The sequence below is a fragment of the Apium graveolens genome, chromosome 7 (assembly GCF_009905375.1).
Source record: "Apium graveolens cultivar Ventura chromosome 7, ASM990537v1, whole genome shotgun sequence".
Lineage (NCBI taxonomy): Eukaryota > Viridiplantae > Streptophyta > Magnoliopsida > Apiales > Apiaceae > Apium > Apium graveolens.
In genome coordinates, this window is record NC_133653.1 from 250763746 (window position 1) to 250782231 (window position 18486).

General features: G+C 36.3%; 1 protein-coding gene across 21 annotated transcripts; it reads right to left on the reverse strand.

Moving 5' to 3' along the window:
• Positions 1 to 15118: 15118 nt before the first annotated feature.
• LOC141672981 (auxin-responsive protein IAA27-like) lies at positions 15119 to 17971 on the reverse strand. Of its 21 annotated transcripts, none has more exons than XR_012555768.1 (5): positions 17729 to 17971; positions 17222 to 17252; positions 16786 to 16834; positions 16040 to 16676; positions 15119 to 15868 (listed from the first exon to the last, which is right to left on the reverse strand). XR_012555768.1 is itself a non-coding variant. In XM_074479689.1 (4 exons), the coding sequence occupies exons 1-4, from the start codon at positions 17412 to 17414 to the stop codon at positions 15583 to 15585; spliced, it is 282 nt and encodes a 93-aa protein (XP_074335790.1). In that variant the 5' UTR covers positions 17415 to 17722; the 3' UTR covers positions 15119 to 15582. The 21 variants fall into 21 exon arrangements, 2 of the variants coding, with proteins under 2 accessions (XP_074335790.1, XP_074335789.1); XR_012555770.1 differs by having other exon boundaries at positions 16040 to 16679; XR_012555773.1 differs by lacking the exon at positions 17222 to 17252.
• Positions 17972 to 18486: the final 515 nt, after the last annotated feature.

Sequence of the window (18486 nt, forward strand, 5' to 3'; positions counted from 1 at the left end):
CGAGATGTCAAGTTCTCTACAGCTTAATTGGAGATCTCGAAGTGAAGAAATTTCTCTAAGTACAGAATTGCAGAACAGTTTAATATCCAAGGTTGCAAATCAACAAACAATTCACACAGCTGGATTGACAAGTCTACAAAAAGCAGCTTGAGAGATGTGCAAGATCAATGGCAAAGATTAACTGACAGAGGAGATTAAAGTAATCACGGGAAGCTAAAGATATGCTAAGCCAGAAATGGAAGATTTGCTTTTCTATAAATAGAAATGACAAGTGATAGTTTAGAAAAGCTAATAGCATGTTTATTAACCACCGTGTAAACCAGCAGTTAACTGAGTTATAAAGTTAACACTGGTCCTCTAGTTAAGTAGAACAATAAGAATAGAAAATTTGTGTGTTCTCTCTCAAGGAAGAAGCTAAGTTCTAAAATAAGAACTTAGAGATTTTATAGCAAAACACTGCTTGATTTTTAATATAAAATTAAGTGAGTTTTGAAGATCTTTGTTTTACATATTTGCACAGCTATTTATGTTTAACATCCATTCTACTAAATCATTATCAACTACCAACTGCTAAAGCCTAAGTCGATCGAAAATCAAACATTTAAGCCAAAACACATTCACCCCCCCCCCCTTTGTGTTGTATTCATACCCAACAAGTGGTATCAGAGCAAAATTTGAAAGTAAACAGATTAGATCTTGGAAAAATGAATACACAGAAAATCAGTAGTATCAAGATTCCTCCCTTTGATAAGGCCAATTACACTTTATGGAAAAAGAAAATGTTGCTATTTATAAGAATGGCCAATCATCTTTACATTGGTATCCTCAAGAATGGGCCCTTCACTCCTGTAGTTAGAGTTGAGGAAACCACAGATGGAGATATGGTTATTCCAGCTCATTATGCTCTCAAGGATCCTTCTGAGTATACTGAACCTGAAAGAGAGAAAGTTTCCCTAGACAGTGCTTTGCAACTGATACTAATTGAGTCACTTGACAATGTAATGTATAATAACATTGTCAACTGTGACACTGCTAAACAGATCTGGGAAAAGATTGAAATACTCTGTGAAGGAATTGAGGAGGTTAGGTCAAATCAAAGAAGGATATTGATTTCTCAGTATAAGGGTTTTATGGCTAAACCAAATGAGGGTATTATTGACATGTTTGAAAGGTTTAATAAGCTGATAAATGACTTGTAGCTTCATGATAAATTTTATGATGTTGAAGAAGTGAATTTGAAGTTCTTGCTCACTCTCCCTGACCATTTGGAACAAAAGATCTCTGCAATCAGAGAAGGAAGGGATCTGAGTAGAATCACACTGGAAGTGCTCTATGGGGTTCTGAAAACTTATGAACTTGAAATGATTCAAAAGAAGTCATTAAGGGCTGGTCAAGGATATGTAATGGATGGCTCAAGTGCACTGATTGTGAATGATGGCCAGAATTCTAATGATGAGCAAAGATCCCCAACTCCAGCAACTTCTACAGGTAAGAAAAGAGTCAATGACACTGAAGAGCAAGTCATACTGGAATTGGATGAAGAAGATGAGTTCTACACTCTTGATGAGCTTGATGAGCTAGACAAATCAATGGCTTAATTGGCCAGAAAATTCTCTAATATTAGAGTAAAGAAACCAAGATTTTTCAAGAGCAAAGGACAGTCCTTCAACAAAGACAGCAGCTGGAAAGGAAAAGGGAAGTACACTCTTGATAGCAAAACTGGCTACAAAACTGGATCTGTTGATAGATCAAAAATAAGGTGCTTTAACTATGATGAGTTGGGCCATTTTGCTACAGAATGTAGAAAATCTAAGAAGGCAAAGAAAGATAAAGCCTATCTTGAATTGGAAGCAAAGTATGATGCTCTTCTAAAGAAGCAACAAGGGAAAGCTTATATTGCTGAGGGCAAGAGCTGGGATGATTCAGATAATGATGAAGATGAAGAAGTTGGAAACTATGCATTCATGGCCTTGGAGCAAGGAGATTCTTCATCATCTAAATCACAGGTACCAACTCTTACCACAATTGATTTAAATGTGAGTCAATATAAGGAAACTGTTGAAAAGATGAGCACATAAATGTTCCACATTCATACAAGCATGGTTGCTGCAAATGAGGAAGTTAGCAGATTGAAAAAGATCAATGAAAAACTTGAAAGTGAAAAATAAGAGACTGAATTGTTGATGGTTGAGCTTGATACTGCTAAGCAAGAAAATGTATACTTAAAGAACAAATTAAAGTGTGCAAGTGAAATTGAAGCAGTATTGAGAGAAAAGCTGGAGAAGAATGAAGTGAAGCTGAAATCCTTCAAAAATGCTTCTGATTTGATTGACCAATACCATGAAAAGCACAAGCCATGTGCAAACATTGCCATTGGTCTTGATTATGAGGATTTGAACAACAAGAGGAAGTCTGTCAGTGACAAAGGGAAATCAACTGAAACTGAAGATGTTCCAATTATTTTGAAGAAATTTAATCACATTTGTTCAAGGCATGTGAAGTGAACTTCAGTGAAGAAGAGTTGATCATCAAACATGAGATAGCTGATGAGGACAAGGAAAAGAAAAATGATGAGACAACTCAGTCTTCCATCTCTGTTGAAACACCAAAAGCCAATCAAGAAACTAAGGAGCCTGTGAAGGAGATTAAAGCTAAACAGGTAAAAAAAGAAGAAGAATAGAATTGGAAAGATTGGGATAAACAAAAGCAATAATTTTGCTTATGTTGCAGATGCTCCTAGAAAGAGGTGTGAGAATTGTGGATCAATGAATCACGTAACTCATCTTTGTAAAAAGACTGTTAGCAATTCATCTGAAGGAGTCTGCAAGTACAATCAAGCTAAGGCAAATGATCCCTATTCATTCTGTGACAAGTTTGACTGCATTCCCTGCAACATGAAAGTGATGAAGAGTTGCTACAAATTGAGAATTGATCTCATAGAATCAAAAGTTGGTTCTATATCTGAAAGGGAAAATGCTCAACAGTCTATGAATTCCATTTTATCTCAAAATTCTCATTCTACTTCTGTAAAATCAGTTAACAAGAAGAAAGTGCCCAACACAGCTTGGGTAGCTAAACACACTTAATCCTCATTGTGTGCAGGGCAAAGGGAAGAAGGTCATATGGATCATTGATAGTGGATGTTCCAGGTATATGACAGGTGATAAGGCCCTGCTATCACAATTTGAGGAGATGGCTGGCCCTTTGGTGACCTTTGGAGACAACAGCAAAGTATCACAATGGGATATGGCAAGATTGTTTCTGGAAATATTGTCATTGAAGATGTAGCACTAGTTGCTGGATTAGAAGTAAATCTTGTAAGTGTTAGTCAATTTGCAGACAGAGGTTTTCAAGTTGTTTTCAATAAAGAAGATTGTGCTTTTATTAGCAAAAAGACTGGTGAAATTGCTCTTAAAGGAGTAAGAAAGGGAAGCTTGTTTGTTGCAGACTTAGACTCAATAAATAAGGAAGGAGTGTGTTGTTTCTACACCAAGACATCAGAAGAGCAAAGCAAACTGTGGCATAAAAAACTATCTCACTTGAATTTCAAAGCAATCAACACCTTAGTTAAGAAGGAGCTTGTGCGAGACATGCCCAGTCTGGAATTTACTCAATTGGAAGTTTGTGAAGCTTGTCAGAAAGGAAAGATGAAAAGATCAAGTCACAAGTTAAAATCTATGAATTCCATAAGTGCACCTATGCAACTTATTCACATGGACTTGTTTGGGCCAGTAAATGTCTTGTCCATTTCAAGGAAAAAATATGCCCTTGTCATGGTTGATGACTTTTCAAGATACACTTGGGTTGAGTTCATGTACTCTAAAGATGAAACTCCAAACATTATAATTGAGCACATCAAGAAAATTGAGAAGCAAGCTAAAGGAAAGGTTAATGTGAAAAGATTGAGAAGTGATAATGGAACAGAATTCATAAACTCAACATTAAGTGAATTCTGCAAAAGCAAAGGCATTATTCAAGAATTTTCAGCTGCTAGAACACCTCAACAGAATGGAGTAGTTGAGAGGAAAAATAGAACATTGGTTGAAGCTGCTAGAACTTTGCTACAAGATGCTCAGTTGCCAACTAGTTTTTGCGAAGAGGCTGTTAATACTGCATGCTATACTCAAAACAAATATCTCATCAACAAAGTTCATGGCAAATTACCCTACTCAATCATATCTAACATGAAGCCTACAGTGAAGCATCTACATGTGTTTGGAAGCAAGTGTTATATTCTAAAAGACAACTCTGAATATGTGGGAAAATTTGACTCTAAAGTTTTTGAAGCAATTTTTCTGGGATATTTATTGGAAAGAACAGCCTATAAAGTTTATGTGATTGATCAAAAGAAAATTACGGAAAGCACATATGTGACTTTTAATGATGACAAGTGTTCAGGCTTGGAATGCCTTGATGTAAATGATGTTGAAGCCCTTGCATTTGGAAATCTAATCATTGATAGTGATTCTGATGAGGAAGATGAAGTTGTGACACAACAAGTGACAAATGAAGAAACCTCTGAACAAAATCATGGAAATGAAAGCTCTCTTCAGACACCTGAATTTGATGGCACAAACTCAGGGGGAGAAGGAGAAAATGGAAATGACAGTCAAGGTAATACTGAAGAAAATGATGAAGGCACTAGTCAACAGATACACACCAGAAAGTGGGATAGGAGTCATACAGTAGAAGCTATTATTGGTGATCCCTCAGCTGGTGTGAGAACTAGATGTGCAACTGCTAATGAATGCCTACATGCATGTTTTCTATCTCAAGTAGAGCCCAAGAAAACTGAAGAAGCCCTATTGGATCCTGACTGGATATGTGCCATGCAGGAGGAGCTGGATCAGTTTGAGAGAAACAAAGTTTGGAAATTAGTCCCTGCACCAAAGAACATAAGCATAATTGGAACTAAGTGGGTGTACAGGAACAAAATGGATGAAAATGGAATTGTTACCAGAAACAAAGCAAGTTTGGTTGCTAAAGGCTACTCACAAGAAGAGGGAATTGATTATGATGAGACTTTTTCTCATGTTGCAAGACTAGAAGCAATAAGAATTTTTCTGGCATTTGCTGCACATTCAAATTTCAAGGTGTATCAAATGGATGTCAAGAGTGCTTTTCTCAATGGTGAACTAGAAGAAGAAGTTTATGTGCAACAACCACCTGGCTTTGAAGATCCAGAATTTCTTAACTTTGTTTACAAATTACTTAAGGCTCTATATGGATTGAAACAGGCACCAAGAGCCTGGTATGACACACTATCAGAATTTCTACTCAAACATGATTTTACCAGAGGTACTATTGATAAGACTCTCTTCTACAAGAAGCATGGTGAAGATATGATCCTAGTTTAAATCTATGTGGATGATATCATCTTTGGATCTACAAATGAAAAGCTTTGTCAAAGATTCTCTAGGCTAATGCAGAGTTAGTGTGAAATGAGCAAGATGGGAGAATTGAGTTACTTCCTTGGCCTTCAAGTTAGTCAAAGAAGTGATGGTATTTTCATCAGCCAAACCAAATATATGAATGACTTATTGAAGAAATTTGGTATGGTGGATAGCTCACCAGCATCTACACCAATGTCTACTGCAACTAATTTGGATGAAGACAAGAAAGGCAAGAGTGTGGATATTTCAAGCTATAGAGGGATGATTGGATCATTACTGTATTTGACTGCTAGTAGACCAGACATCATGTTTGCTACTTTTCTATGTGCCAAATTTCAAGCCAGTCCAAAGGAATCACATTTGATGGTTGTCAAAAGGATTTTCAGATACTTAAAGGGAACTCCAAACTTGGGATTATGGTATCCAAAGGGAACTGGTTTTGAAGCTGTTGGATACACAGATGCAGATTTTGCTGGATGCAGGGTTGATAGGAAAAGTACTAGTGGAAGCTGTCAATTTCTTGGTCAAAGACTTGTGTCCTGGTATAGTAAGAAATAACAATCTGTGTCAACTTCCACAGCTGAGGCTGAATATATAGCCGCTGGAAGTTATTGTGCTCAGGTGCTTTGGATTAGAAATCAGCTAATGGACTATGGTCTAGTGTTACACAAAATTCTTATTATGTGTGACAATACTAGTGCCATATCTATAGTAGCTAATCCAGTTAATCATTCTAGAACAAAGCACATTGATGTTAGGTATCATTTTATAAGGGAACATGTTGCAAATGGTACCATTGAGCTCATTTTTGTTCCAACAGAGAAACAATTAGCTGACATTTTTACTAAACCTTTGGATGAAGCAACATTCACTAGACTTGTGAGTGAAATTGGAATGCTCAATTCTTCATCTTAAGGCAAGAACTCAGCTAATGTTTTGCAGCAGATTAATTTCTAATAAATCAACCCAGTTTGATTTAGGTGGAAATTAACTGAAATATGAATTATAAATATTTCAGAATCTCTGTATATTTATTTTTCTTTAAAAACTCAAAAATTAACTTAAAATATTTCAAATTCTAAGTAAACTGCTTAGTTGTTAATTTACATCTTAAATGTGTAAAAATTAGCACAAGGCAGAAAAACAGTACTCAAAGGTATAGAGAACTGAGTTCTCGATAAGTCAAAATGACTTGTCGACAAGTCATTTTAGAGTTCTCGAGTGAGTCCTCGATACGTCTATTTACAGACTTCTCGAATGATTTCTCGATAAGCTCTATTATGACTTATCGATAAGACCATATAGAGTTCTCTAATAGTGTTAATTCATAGAGTTCTCGACAAGAATATTTTGAGATTTATCAATAACTCAGAACTAAAATAATTTAATTCAATGAATTATTTTAGACAAATACTTTTGGAAAATTTATTCTGATTTCAATTTGATTCATTTCAAATAAATTAGAATTATTTCAGTCCTTTTTGGACAAACTGGGCATTTATCAGAGTTCTCGATAAGTCACTTGACTTCTCGAATGTACCTTTTTTATATTTAAAATTACTTCTCGATAAGTTTAATATCAAATGTTTATTTGACTTCTCGATAAGTATTTTACCTTTTTCTATAAATACCCAGACTTCTCGATACACACACTATACTTACACCTTCTCGAGATCTCAAGTGACCTAGCTTTCAGACAAAAGGCGATTTCTCTCTCGTTTTTGTTCTTTTCTTAAAACTTTTTCTTATCCACTACTTCTAAACACTACAATGGCACAAAACATTGTTAGAGTTATCATTCCAGAGAAGGGAACTAACTTTATTGCTTTTCTTGATGCTAACCAAGCCCCTGATAGTTTCAAGGGGTTTGTGAAGTTTCTTTCTGAATCCTACATTGCAGGTGCTTTAACTGCAAGTCATGTGCTGTATTTGGATGTTCTTCATGAATTTTGGACATCAGCTATAACTAGGACAGTTGTTCTAGAGAATGTCACTTCTATGTTGGTCACATGCATAATTGGAGGCCAGGAAATTGAGTTTTCAGCTGCTGATGTGAATACAGCCATGGGATTGCCAACTAAGAATTATGGAGAGATGCCAACTGCAGATGAGCTGAGTGAATTCATGGACTTCATCAACTACAGTGGCTCAATCAACTTGGAAAGCCTGAACAGAACAAACCTTAGGAAGGAATGGTCCTTTGTGTTTGATTCTGTAGTAAGGGCTTTCACTTGCAGAAAAATTGGCTTTGACAACATCTCAAGTGTGGTGCGGAAGCTGGTGTTCTCAATAGCTCACAATAGGCATCTGAATGTTGGAGGTCTAATTCTAGAGGAGCTGGCTACCAGGCTTACTATGCCTTTGAAGAATAGAGGTAAAAAAATCTTTTTGCCAAGGTTTATTATGTCTACTTTAGCTCATAAAGTCAATGACATACATTTGTTAGCTGGTATTGATTGAAGTAGAATTGGCAATTACAAGCAAGTGTCCAAAATCATATTTGGCTCACTTACTTCAAAGAATAAGGTGAGTGTGAGTCTCAGAATCACTCCATTTATGTTGGAGAGATTCAGGACTTATCCTTACCCTATGCCAGACATGAGGGCTCCTAAATTTGCTAGTTCAGTCATGGTTCCTGAGCCTGTAGAAGTACAAACACAGGCACACCAACAGGGACCCTCCAAGGCCGCAACCCTTTCTTTTACACCTCTAGATGTTAGCAATCCAACCACTTTAGTCTCTCAAAAGACTGAAGTGAGTAAAAAGAAGAGAAAGGAACCAACCCTTGTTGTTGTAAATGAGAGTGAAACACATCAAACTGAACCAGAGTCACCCTTGGTCAAGAAACCAAAGAAGAGTAAGTTACCAGAGTTGACCACTTTAGACACCTCTGTGTCCTCCCAAAAGGACACAGTTGAACAAATGGGGAGTAAACAGTTACTAGATGCATCCTCTCAACACGGTGTATCTATTGAAAAGAGCATTCACCCCAATGCATCTTGTACAGAGTCAGCACAACTTGCACCTAGAGTGTATGGTAGAAGAAATAAGGACAGCACACATAGTGAGGGCACATCACTTGAAGCTCCCTCATCCATTCAAGGGGAGCTGCCAACACTCACAACTGAGCAAACTTCTCTAATCTCCCAAATTTATTCATCATATAGAGCACTTGAATCTGATTCTCAAGTGCGCCAACACTCAAGTGACATGGTTCATGAAACTGTGCTCACCACCCAGAACCAACATCTAGATGGTGAGAGGCTACTAGCTGGGGTAGACCTTGATGACACCATCACAAACATGGGGGTTTCATCAGTTTTTACTAGAAGACCCCATGGTCACTCTTGCACCTTCATGTGCACAATCATCTTCACAGATGAATAGGTTTGAGGGTAGTACTCTTGAGGGAGAGCTATCTAAATCTTCTCCAATTCAATTGAAGGTTCCTCTAGAAGGAACAACTCCCCTCAAAACCCTAGCTGAAATTGCCTTCACAATTGAAGCTAGGAGTACAATTGCCAATGACCCTGTTATGAGAGAGGCAAGTTCATCACATTTATGTGACAGTGCTCTGCAAGGTGCAACAAGGTTTGAGGCTGGTGTACATGACAGTAACCCAGTCAAATCCTCTTCGATTCCAATGGAGATTCCTACTACATGTGGTGAACAACAAACTGTCAAAACCACAGATCTATCTGTGAGTCAAACTGTGACTTCAGTCACAGGTGGTACCGTGAACATTTCTCAACAGCCATCCACATCTCAACCCAACCAACCACATGTCATGGCACAATGGCTACAAGATATGGAAGCTCAGCCTTCTACAGTTGATGACATGTTGGTAGATCAAATCTCAGGCTTGGCCAATCTTTCTCAGCAATTGCTCACTTCAGACATGGGGAACCAGGACTATCAAGCGATACTGCTATGCTTCAATGAAGAGGTTGAACAATAGAAGGAGAAGATAGTAGATGAGGCTGAAGAGGATGGAAATGTAGAAGTCTGGTTGTCTGGTGACCATGTGGCATAAATGGATGAAGTTTTGGCTAGATTCAGGAGAGAATACATAACTATCTTGGGCAGCGATGCTAAAACTCTCACTTCTCCTGAAGTCTATGATGCCATTATGGATGTGCATAAAGCTCAACTCAAGGCTTTCCATCTCATTGGAAAGGCCCTTGAAGTAAAATTGACTGGTCATGAAGATAAAGTCAGGAGGTTGATCAAGGAACATATGGATGACATTGTGCCTTCTCAAAAAGACATCAAAAATCAATTACAGTCTTTCACTGAGCAAATGTCAAGGATAGATCTGGCCTCCATAGAGAAGGAAGTGTAAAAAATGAGGAGCTCTTTCAAGGCCCTGTTTGATCAAGTTCAAGCTCATATGACAAATTCAAATGATACCAGGGTCAAGCTAAATCAAATGCATACTGCTAGGTATGAGCCTTCATTTCTTCTCATGGAGGGTGTCAGAAAAGCTGTTGATGAACACCTTGGGTCCTTCTCAGCCAAAACCTCTACTCCTCAGATACAAGAACTTCAAGATCAAGTTTCCTCACTTCAAGCTTCCAACTCAGATTTATCTTCACAAGTCAGAGCTCTAACTGTACTGGTTGAGAGTCAACAACATGATATTCAGGCCTTAGTGGAGTTCCATAAGCATTTACAAATGCAGAATACAGTTGCTTTGGGAGCCATTATGGGAAAACTCAATATACCACTGCCAACATTGCCTGAAGCTGTAAGACCTGAGATTCCTACTCCCCTACTGAGACCTGAGATTCCTACTCCCCTACTCATGCCTGTCACCAAGACTAAGGGGGAGATAGATGCAAGGCTAGCACAATCAACACTCAAAAGTCAAGAACAAGGTCTAGAACAAGAGAGGCTCCTTATGGCTGCTCAAGGTCCAGGAATGACACAAGAGTTTGACAACTTGCTCACTAGGTTAAGGAACTTTCTCAACAACAATTTCTTCACTTATAGAAAGACCTTGGAAAAGACTATCAATTATATCAGGGTGCTGCAAATCCTAGTCAAGGACCAGTTTTTGGAGAAAAGGATAGTGATCAATCTTAATGATTCTGGTGTAGACAGAGTATGCAAGTCAACTTCAATTATCTGATTTCTAGAAGAGAATCTGAAATAGACATTCTGATTAACAAAGTCAGAATAATCAACAATGAAGAGAAAATGCTACTAGCAGAGTTGAAGAAGGCTCAAGAAGCTGCATTCCCAGAAGCTTATCTATATCCAAGCAAAGGGGTGCACTATATCTGCTCTACAATCAAGCAACTGAAACATTTCCAAGTACCTAAAAACTGTATCATGGCCAACAGAAGACTGATAATGGTGCTTGAGTCTGGGCTGAAAAGTAAGAAATTGAAGACTAGTGAAGATGAAGCTATGATCAAGATTCTGAGGAGATACATTGATAACTCTGAAGCCAATTTGCCTAAAACTAAAATCAACACAGATGACTTGGGTGATGATGAGCAGAAGAAAGATGGTCAAAATCCTTCTGGCTCAAACTCAAGTCAATCTAGTAAGGCAATTGGTGGAAAAAGTGATAGTGAGAAAGAGAAGGAGAAGAAAAATGGATCTGAGACTCAAAGGAGGGATGGAAGGAGGCAAAGACAAAAGAATGATAGCTCACAATCTCTCAAAATCCTAAATATCCAAATACCAACTGCTAAACCTTCACACTCAATCTCATCAAAAACTGCTCAACCTCAAACCTCTAAGCCTAAATATTTCTATAAGCTCACAACAAACTCTCTCCTCAAAACACAAATCACTCACAGCCATACTTCTCTGAAAAGACTCAAAACTATACCTTCATTCAAGCCACCCCATAAAACATACTTCAAAATAGTTAGAATAGGTCCAAAAGAAGCCAAGGTCAAGAGAAGAATCAGAAGACAAAGAAGACAACTGACAGCTGAATTTCTCAATGATCATGGATTTGGTGAAAAGGCCATCTGGAACAGATATACTCAAGATGATTTCAAACCTCTAAATGTTGTTGATTCAGATGAAGACTACTTCTAACAGCTAACTGAAAGAATTGTCAGAATTTGGGTTGTTAACATTAGAGAAGTCAGAATCTACTATAGTGATGGGTCCTTTGAAAAGCTTGGAGATAGACTAAAGGATTCTCTCTCAATTATTGAACTGAAAAGGGTGATAAGCTTGATGAATGGTAAAGATTCAGCCACTAAGGCATGGAGAACAGTATTGGCAGTGTTTGTGGTTAACAGAGAGGAGATGAGAAATAAGCATAGAGAGTTGCTAGCTGAAAGGAGGAGAAAGTATGAGCATGACATTGATGAGTATATCAGAAGATCAGAAGAGTTGAAGGCAGCAGGCAAGAGCAGAATATCAAAGGATGAAAGATTTCCGAATATAAAAGCTGGCTCTTTGTCAAGTTATAGGATAGGGATGTTAGCTAGATATCCTAAGCCAGATTTGCTGAAACTAATAGAGGCTCTAACTGACACCCCCATCCTAGAAGAATTGGAAATACTTGTGCAAATTAAGAACATAATTGAGAAAGAATCAGACAGCTCAGTCTTTACTTAATTATTGTAAACTGTCAAATATTCATTGTACAAGTGTTGTATCAGCTTTTGTATCATTTTATTTTCATTCTTTAACTTGGGGTTAGTCTTGTTAACAGGCATGAATTCGTGATAAGCAATCTTCTCACAAATTGGGGGAGATTGTTGTGCAAGACATGCCTGTATCATAACAAGACTAAGTCATACTGACAACCCTAAGATTAGTTGTATTGTAACCTTAATCTGTAATTCATACTTGTAACACTTAATGTCCGTAAAATGTAAATGGAGCAGACTGGAGCATTTTTCTCTAAACAGTGTCAAGCCTAAGAATTCTATCTGGAAGAAGATCAAGAAGATCATGCCTCAGAAGAATTATGAAGAAGTTTGGAGTTGAATAAATATGTTTGGTGTAAAACATTCTAAGTCAAGATCTCTACAAGTCACAGAATTAGTGTTATAGAGAAATCATTCGAGAACTCCAGAATGACTTATCGAGAAGTCATTTAAACTCCAGAGAGTACCGACGGATGAATAACATCTACCCGACGGATGAGCAATATTTACTCGACGGATGAGCAATATCTACTCGACGGATGAGCAATATCTACTCGATGGATGAGCAATATCTACCCGACGGATAAGCAACATCCACCGGGTGCAGAGAACTCAGGAATTGTCTGTCGAGAACTCAGAGATATCGACAAGTATACATTCATTAGAGAACTCTGAGTTATCCATAAGCCAAAGTCCATTAAAGAACTCTGAGTTATCGATAAACCAAAATTCACTAGAGAACTCAGAGTTATCGATAAGTCAAGTTAACAATGAAGTTTCAGAGATAGCGACAAGCTAACATGCCTATCGAGATGTCGAGTTCTCTACAGCTTAATTGGAGATCTCGAAGTGAAGAAATTTCTCTAAGTACAGAATTGCAGAACAATTTAATATCCAATGTTGCAAATCAACAAACAATTCACACAGCTGGATTGACAAGTCTACAAAAAGCAGCTTGAGAGATGTGCAAGATCAATGGCAAAGATTAACTGACAGAGGAGATTAAAGTAATCACGGGAAACTAAAGATATGCTAAGCCAGAAATGGAAGATTTGTTTTTCTATAAATAGAAATGACAAGTGACAGTTTAGAAAAGCTAATAGCATGTTTATTATCCATAGTGTAAACCAGCAGTTAACTGAGTTATAAAGTTAACACTGGTCCTCTAGTTAATTAGAACAATAAGAATAGAAAATTTGTGTGTTCTCTCTCAAGGAAGAAGCTAAGTTCTAAAGCAAGAACTTAGAGATTTTATAGTAAAACACTGCTTGATTTTTAATATAAAATTAAGTGAGTTTTGAAGATCTTTGTTTTACATATTTGCACATCTATTTATGTTTAACATCCATTCTACTAAATCATTAACAACTACCAACTACTAAAACCTAAGCCGATCGAAAATCAAACATTTAAGCCAAAACACATTCACCCCCCCTTTGTGTTGTATTCATACCTAAAAATCCATGGTAATAGTAACGACTTGATTAATGTTCCAAGAATTCAAACATATTTCAATTTTTTCTACCAATATCATCTCCTTTATGACTAGAAATTGGGAAAAAATTCAGAATTCTCTTATGCAATTTCCTGTCATCATCAATAAAGTGAACAGTGAGACACATATAACTAATATTTTGCAAAGATGTCCATATATCAGTTGTGAAACAAATTCTTTGAGTATATTTTTGCAAAACAGAAGCTAACTTTTTCCTTTCATCTAAGTAAACTTGTAGGGAACCCCTAGCCACTGTATGACGTGAAGGCATATTAAATCGAGGTTCACAATATTTAACAAAATGACGAAAACCCTCTTGTTCCACAAACATGAAAGGTAACTCATCAACAACTATCATCTTGCACAATTCTTTTTTCAAGAGATCCTGATCAAATTTAACATTTAAAAGTGATGCAGGATTGCCATCAAAAGCTAGGCATTTTTTTTATTTTTATTTTTCCCCCTATTAAGATTTTTCATACATGAATGAAAATGCTTCCACAGTGTACTTGTACCATTTCTTCCACCAAATTTGTAAATTTTTTTACAATACTTGCATCTAGATCTGATCTCTCTTTTCCCAGGATCTGCTAATTTATCGAAACCTAGCCAAACAGCAGAACTAACTTTCTTATTCATTGTTGTATCAGTGTCACTAACCTTGGGTTGTGTAGATTTGATTTCAATGTTTGGAGCAGTAGTGTCCTCATTTTCTTGAGCTGGATTACATTGATCATCATCTCCTTGGGATTGAACTTCAACTTCATGAATTAACATTTACAGTCAGCCAGATTAAATAAAATCAGCACAACAATATCAATACACAATATAAAGAACTGGGAATTAAAATTAAAGTAACAATTAATTCGATACAGACGTAACCCAAAATCTTACCTTGCAAAAAGCTATAGACTGTAAATGAAGTTGAAGGTTTAAATATATAGGGAATGAAAGGGGTAAGATTTCGTGCAAAAAGCTATAGACGATAGAGATAAGCATGGGAGAGTGGATTGAGGAGAGATCGTGTAGTTAACTTATCTGATTTGATATACTTCACGAGTCACGACTCACAAGTCACAAGCGTATCAGAAGTTTGGTTTTGTTTAGATAAGATTAGTGTAAACTAATATATATTATTTTATATAATTATTATATATGCGGTTCGGTTTGATACCGGGTTGGTTTAATATAAAACCGGAACCAAACCACGAACCTCAGTTTATAAATTATACGAACCAGATCCACGAACCTCGTTTCGGTTTTGGTTCGGATCGAATTTAAATCGGATTGGTTTTTGTGGATTTTACGGTTCAACCCGAACCATGATCACCCCTAATATCAAATACATGAACCTATGCTAGCATGGAAAGTTCTAAACCTCTAAATTCACTGTCGCTTCATTAGAGATTAACACGCTATCTTATATGTTAGCTACGCACATAAGACGAATAAGCACAACCAATACTAGGATATCAATCAATCACCACACACCAAGATATTGAAACATATTAACTATAGAAATCCATAAGTAAATCCGCTAGAACCCCACGATAACGATTAGCCCATAACCGAACTCATCATCACCGTGGGTTCCGATGAAAGCATGGTATAATAAACTAAGTCTTTATAAATATGACTAATAATCAAAGTACGTTAAACAAGAGTATAGGTTCAACAAACAAGAAAACTAGCATCCAAGATTAAAACTTAAAACAAAGAATCACAAGAATAAACTAGATCCTCTTCGCCTTGGTTGTATTTGTGCTCCTAGGTCTTCTTGATGTCTTCTCCCTAAGATCCGTTATGAGAATCATCTTTAAATTGTCTTTAAATAGCAGCCCAAATAATCCAAAATCCCAGAAATCAGCCTTCTAATTGAAACAGGATTCTGAAATCCCGACACGGCGCAACGCGGGCGCGCTGTCGTTCTGTAACTTTGGCACGACTGCACGCTATCACAGCACGGGCGCGCTGACCTTCTGGAAAAACTGGAATTGCCTTCTTTATTTTGCTAGTTTTGATGTTTTTGCACAAGCGATCTTCACGACACTTTCCTAACACCATTTTAGCATCAAAGCAATGCTAAATCACCTTGATCCCTGATATATGCCTGAAATGTAAAAAACTACAAAAACACATCAAAAACACAAATACGGTGAGTACAAAACATCAATTTGAAGCTTTATGAAGCGTTATGAGTGGATATAAATGCCACTTAACAGGAACATCGCCAACAAGCATCATGTCCACGTCTTTGTCTTCATATGTAAGCATGTATTCACATCCATGAATAATATCTATTAATCGACTAGCACTGAGACCCTTTCGTTCTGGAAGTCCTTTAGAGGCGCACTGCCCTGAATTACAGCCATGTATGATACAAATCAGGCCTAGCTGAAATATAAAGATTATACAATACTTATGAATTCTTTACCAGTGTTACTTTGACAGTTTAATCTCATCATAGATAGACAACTATAATATATTTTCATTAGATCTTGATAAGCAATAAGAGAGAGAATGTTTACCAATTGTAAGACAACTAAACATACTCGGTTATTAAAGTATTGAACTACTTCCAATAACTCGGTTATTATCAGTCATGCTTTTCTTACAAAATATGGAAGCAATTTGCTCTTAACCCCACTGCAGATTTAAGAAAATATTGGCATTGACATTTGTCATTATAATGGGGTAGCTCAAGACTCGACTACTTCAAAACTTGTTCCAGTCATTATATTCCTTCGAGGACTCTGCAATGATATTGGAAATAATGATTATCATCATAATAATATATTTAAGCCTCCCTATCCAGATTATGACATTGATTTTCACAAAAACCAAAATGCTAAAGGGAAGTTTTGTAATGCCTTATTCTTAGTTGTCATTACATTTAAGAAAATATTGGCATTTAATAGTAGCCTTCTACATGTACATTGTGCAGTGGTAAGTGTAACTAAGAGACCAATACACAAATTTTAAAAAAGACACAAATATAAATGAAGGAGACGCCACCGGAGCATCACTTCCTTTCTCAATACATTCACGATTTCTCTGAATACATGCCTCATAGCCACTCAAATGATTACTAGTAGCATCATTCTCAGCCGAGGCTTAAACTTTTTGTTGTGCATCACTTGTAGGTTGGGGCCCTTCACTAATAGACTGCTGGATATGTAAGAAACTGATCACTATCAATCAAACCTTAAAAAAAGGTTGTTTAAGAATAAAAAAATAGACCAAAATAAATGGTAAGAGCAACGATAAATTATACATATTGTCTTCTCCAAACATGCTACCACAAGTTCTTCAGTTCACTTTTCCTAACAGGTTTAACAAGAAAGTCAACAACACCTCTTAACATGCATTTATAGACATTGTTAACTGAATCATGTGCAAACATTACTGCATAGTGGAACACATATTTGGTTATTATTTTTACATGGTTCTGAATATCCGTCAAACACCAATCTAGTATTGTTCAACAATTTCCAAACTTAGTTTACTAAGTCGGCCATAAACACTTTATTTTATACAATTAAAAACTTAAGTTTATACTTTATGCTTTAGTTTCTCTTATTAGTATTCATAGACAATGTCAATATTGCATTATAAACCACAGTAGCATACAAATTAGCTAAAAGTCTTTAAGTAAATAGTTAGTATGATCAATTCAAAGTATAGTTGTGTGAAATGACTTAGGCCCGAACCCTTGGAATCCAGAGCAGATTTAGGCCTCAACTGCATTGTAAAAAACACAAACAAAAAATTAGTAAGTGCTTGAAATTCATTCCAAAATCTGTTCAATTATGCAAAAATTATCTATACCTCATTGTTGGACCTGCATTTCTTCTTGCAACAATTCTTTGCACGTACATCTAAACGCGCATAATTTCTATTCATTTATGTTTCTTAAATTTTAATTCTGTAATCAAAATCTTAATTGACAAAAAACGTTTCCAATAACTAATCAACATATACAAAATGGAACTCAGCTGCAGATAGATGTTGCCCAACACAATATCGATCTATAAAATTAGCATAAAAGAATAAACTACACTAGAACAACATATAGTGCTCTAATTAGAGTTTTCATTTAAAAATCCCCAATTCTAAAAACTAGGGTTTCAATTTAAAAAAGAGAGCCTAATTTCAGTTTCTAAAATGCAGAGATAACCGATTCAAGTTTCTAAAATGAAAACCGAGGAGAGAAAAACCTAATTCATGCAGCGGTGGTAGAGCGATGGTGAGACGATGTGAGCAGTTGATAGATAGTAGAGTGAGACGATGGTAAGCATTGTTGTTCTTGAGTTTTCACCGTAAAAGAGATCAAAGAGGGCATATAGAGAGGGGAGAGAGAGAGAGAGAGATTTGAGAGGGGTGAGGGAGTTGAGATGAATTAAAACGGGGGAAATAACAGGGGAGGTAGTAAAATTTGGTTAGGAGGAAAAATAATTGGGGAATATTTGGTTAAGGAAAAAATAATTGGGGATATGACGTTTTCAATTTTTAAAAAGTGAATTTAAGACATCGATTTGTAAATAAACGCTGTCTTAAAAATATAAAGACATCGAATACAGGCGGAATAATGTCTATAATGCTTCAGACATCGGTGGCATTAGTGACCGATATCTAATGTGTGATGTCTGTTTACATTTTTCTTGTAGTGCCAATTTATTACACAAATATTTAGAGACGCGAGGAAATAATTAAAATAATAACAAATCAAACTTGCTATCGAAATATGTGTACCTTGGTCCTTCAATCTCTTACTAGAAAAATATATGTTACAATTATAATTTATTTGTGTTTACTCGAGAATAAATATCTTCTTATAGCATATCAGAATCAGAATATAATTCATCTAAATATTAAAAAAAATCATCTTAAACAAACATAATTAATGTTACTATTTAACTCTTATATTTAACATTTTAATTAAGTTTTGAAAATTTATACCCATATATTAAACATC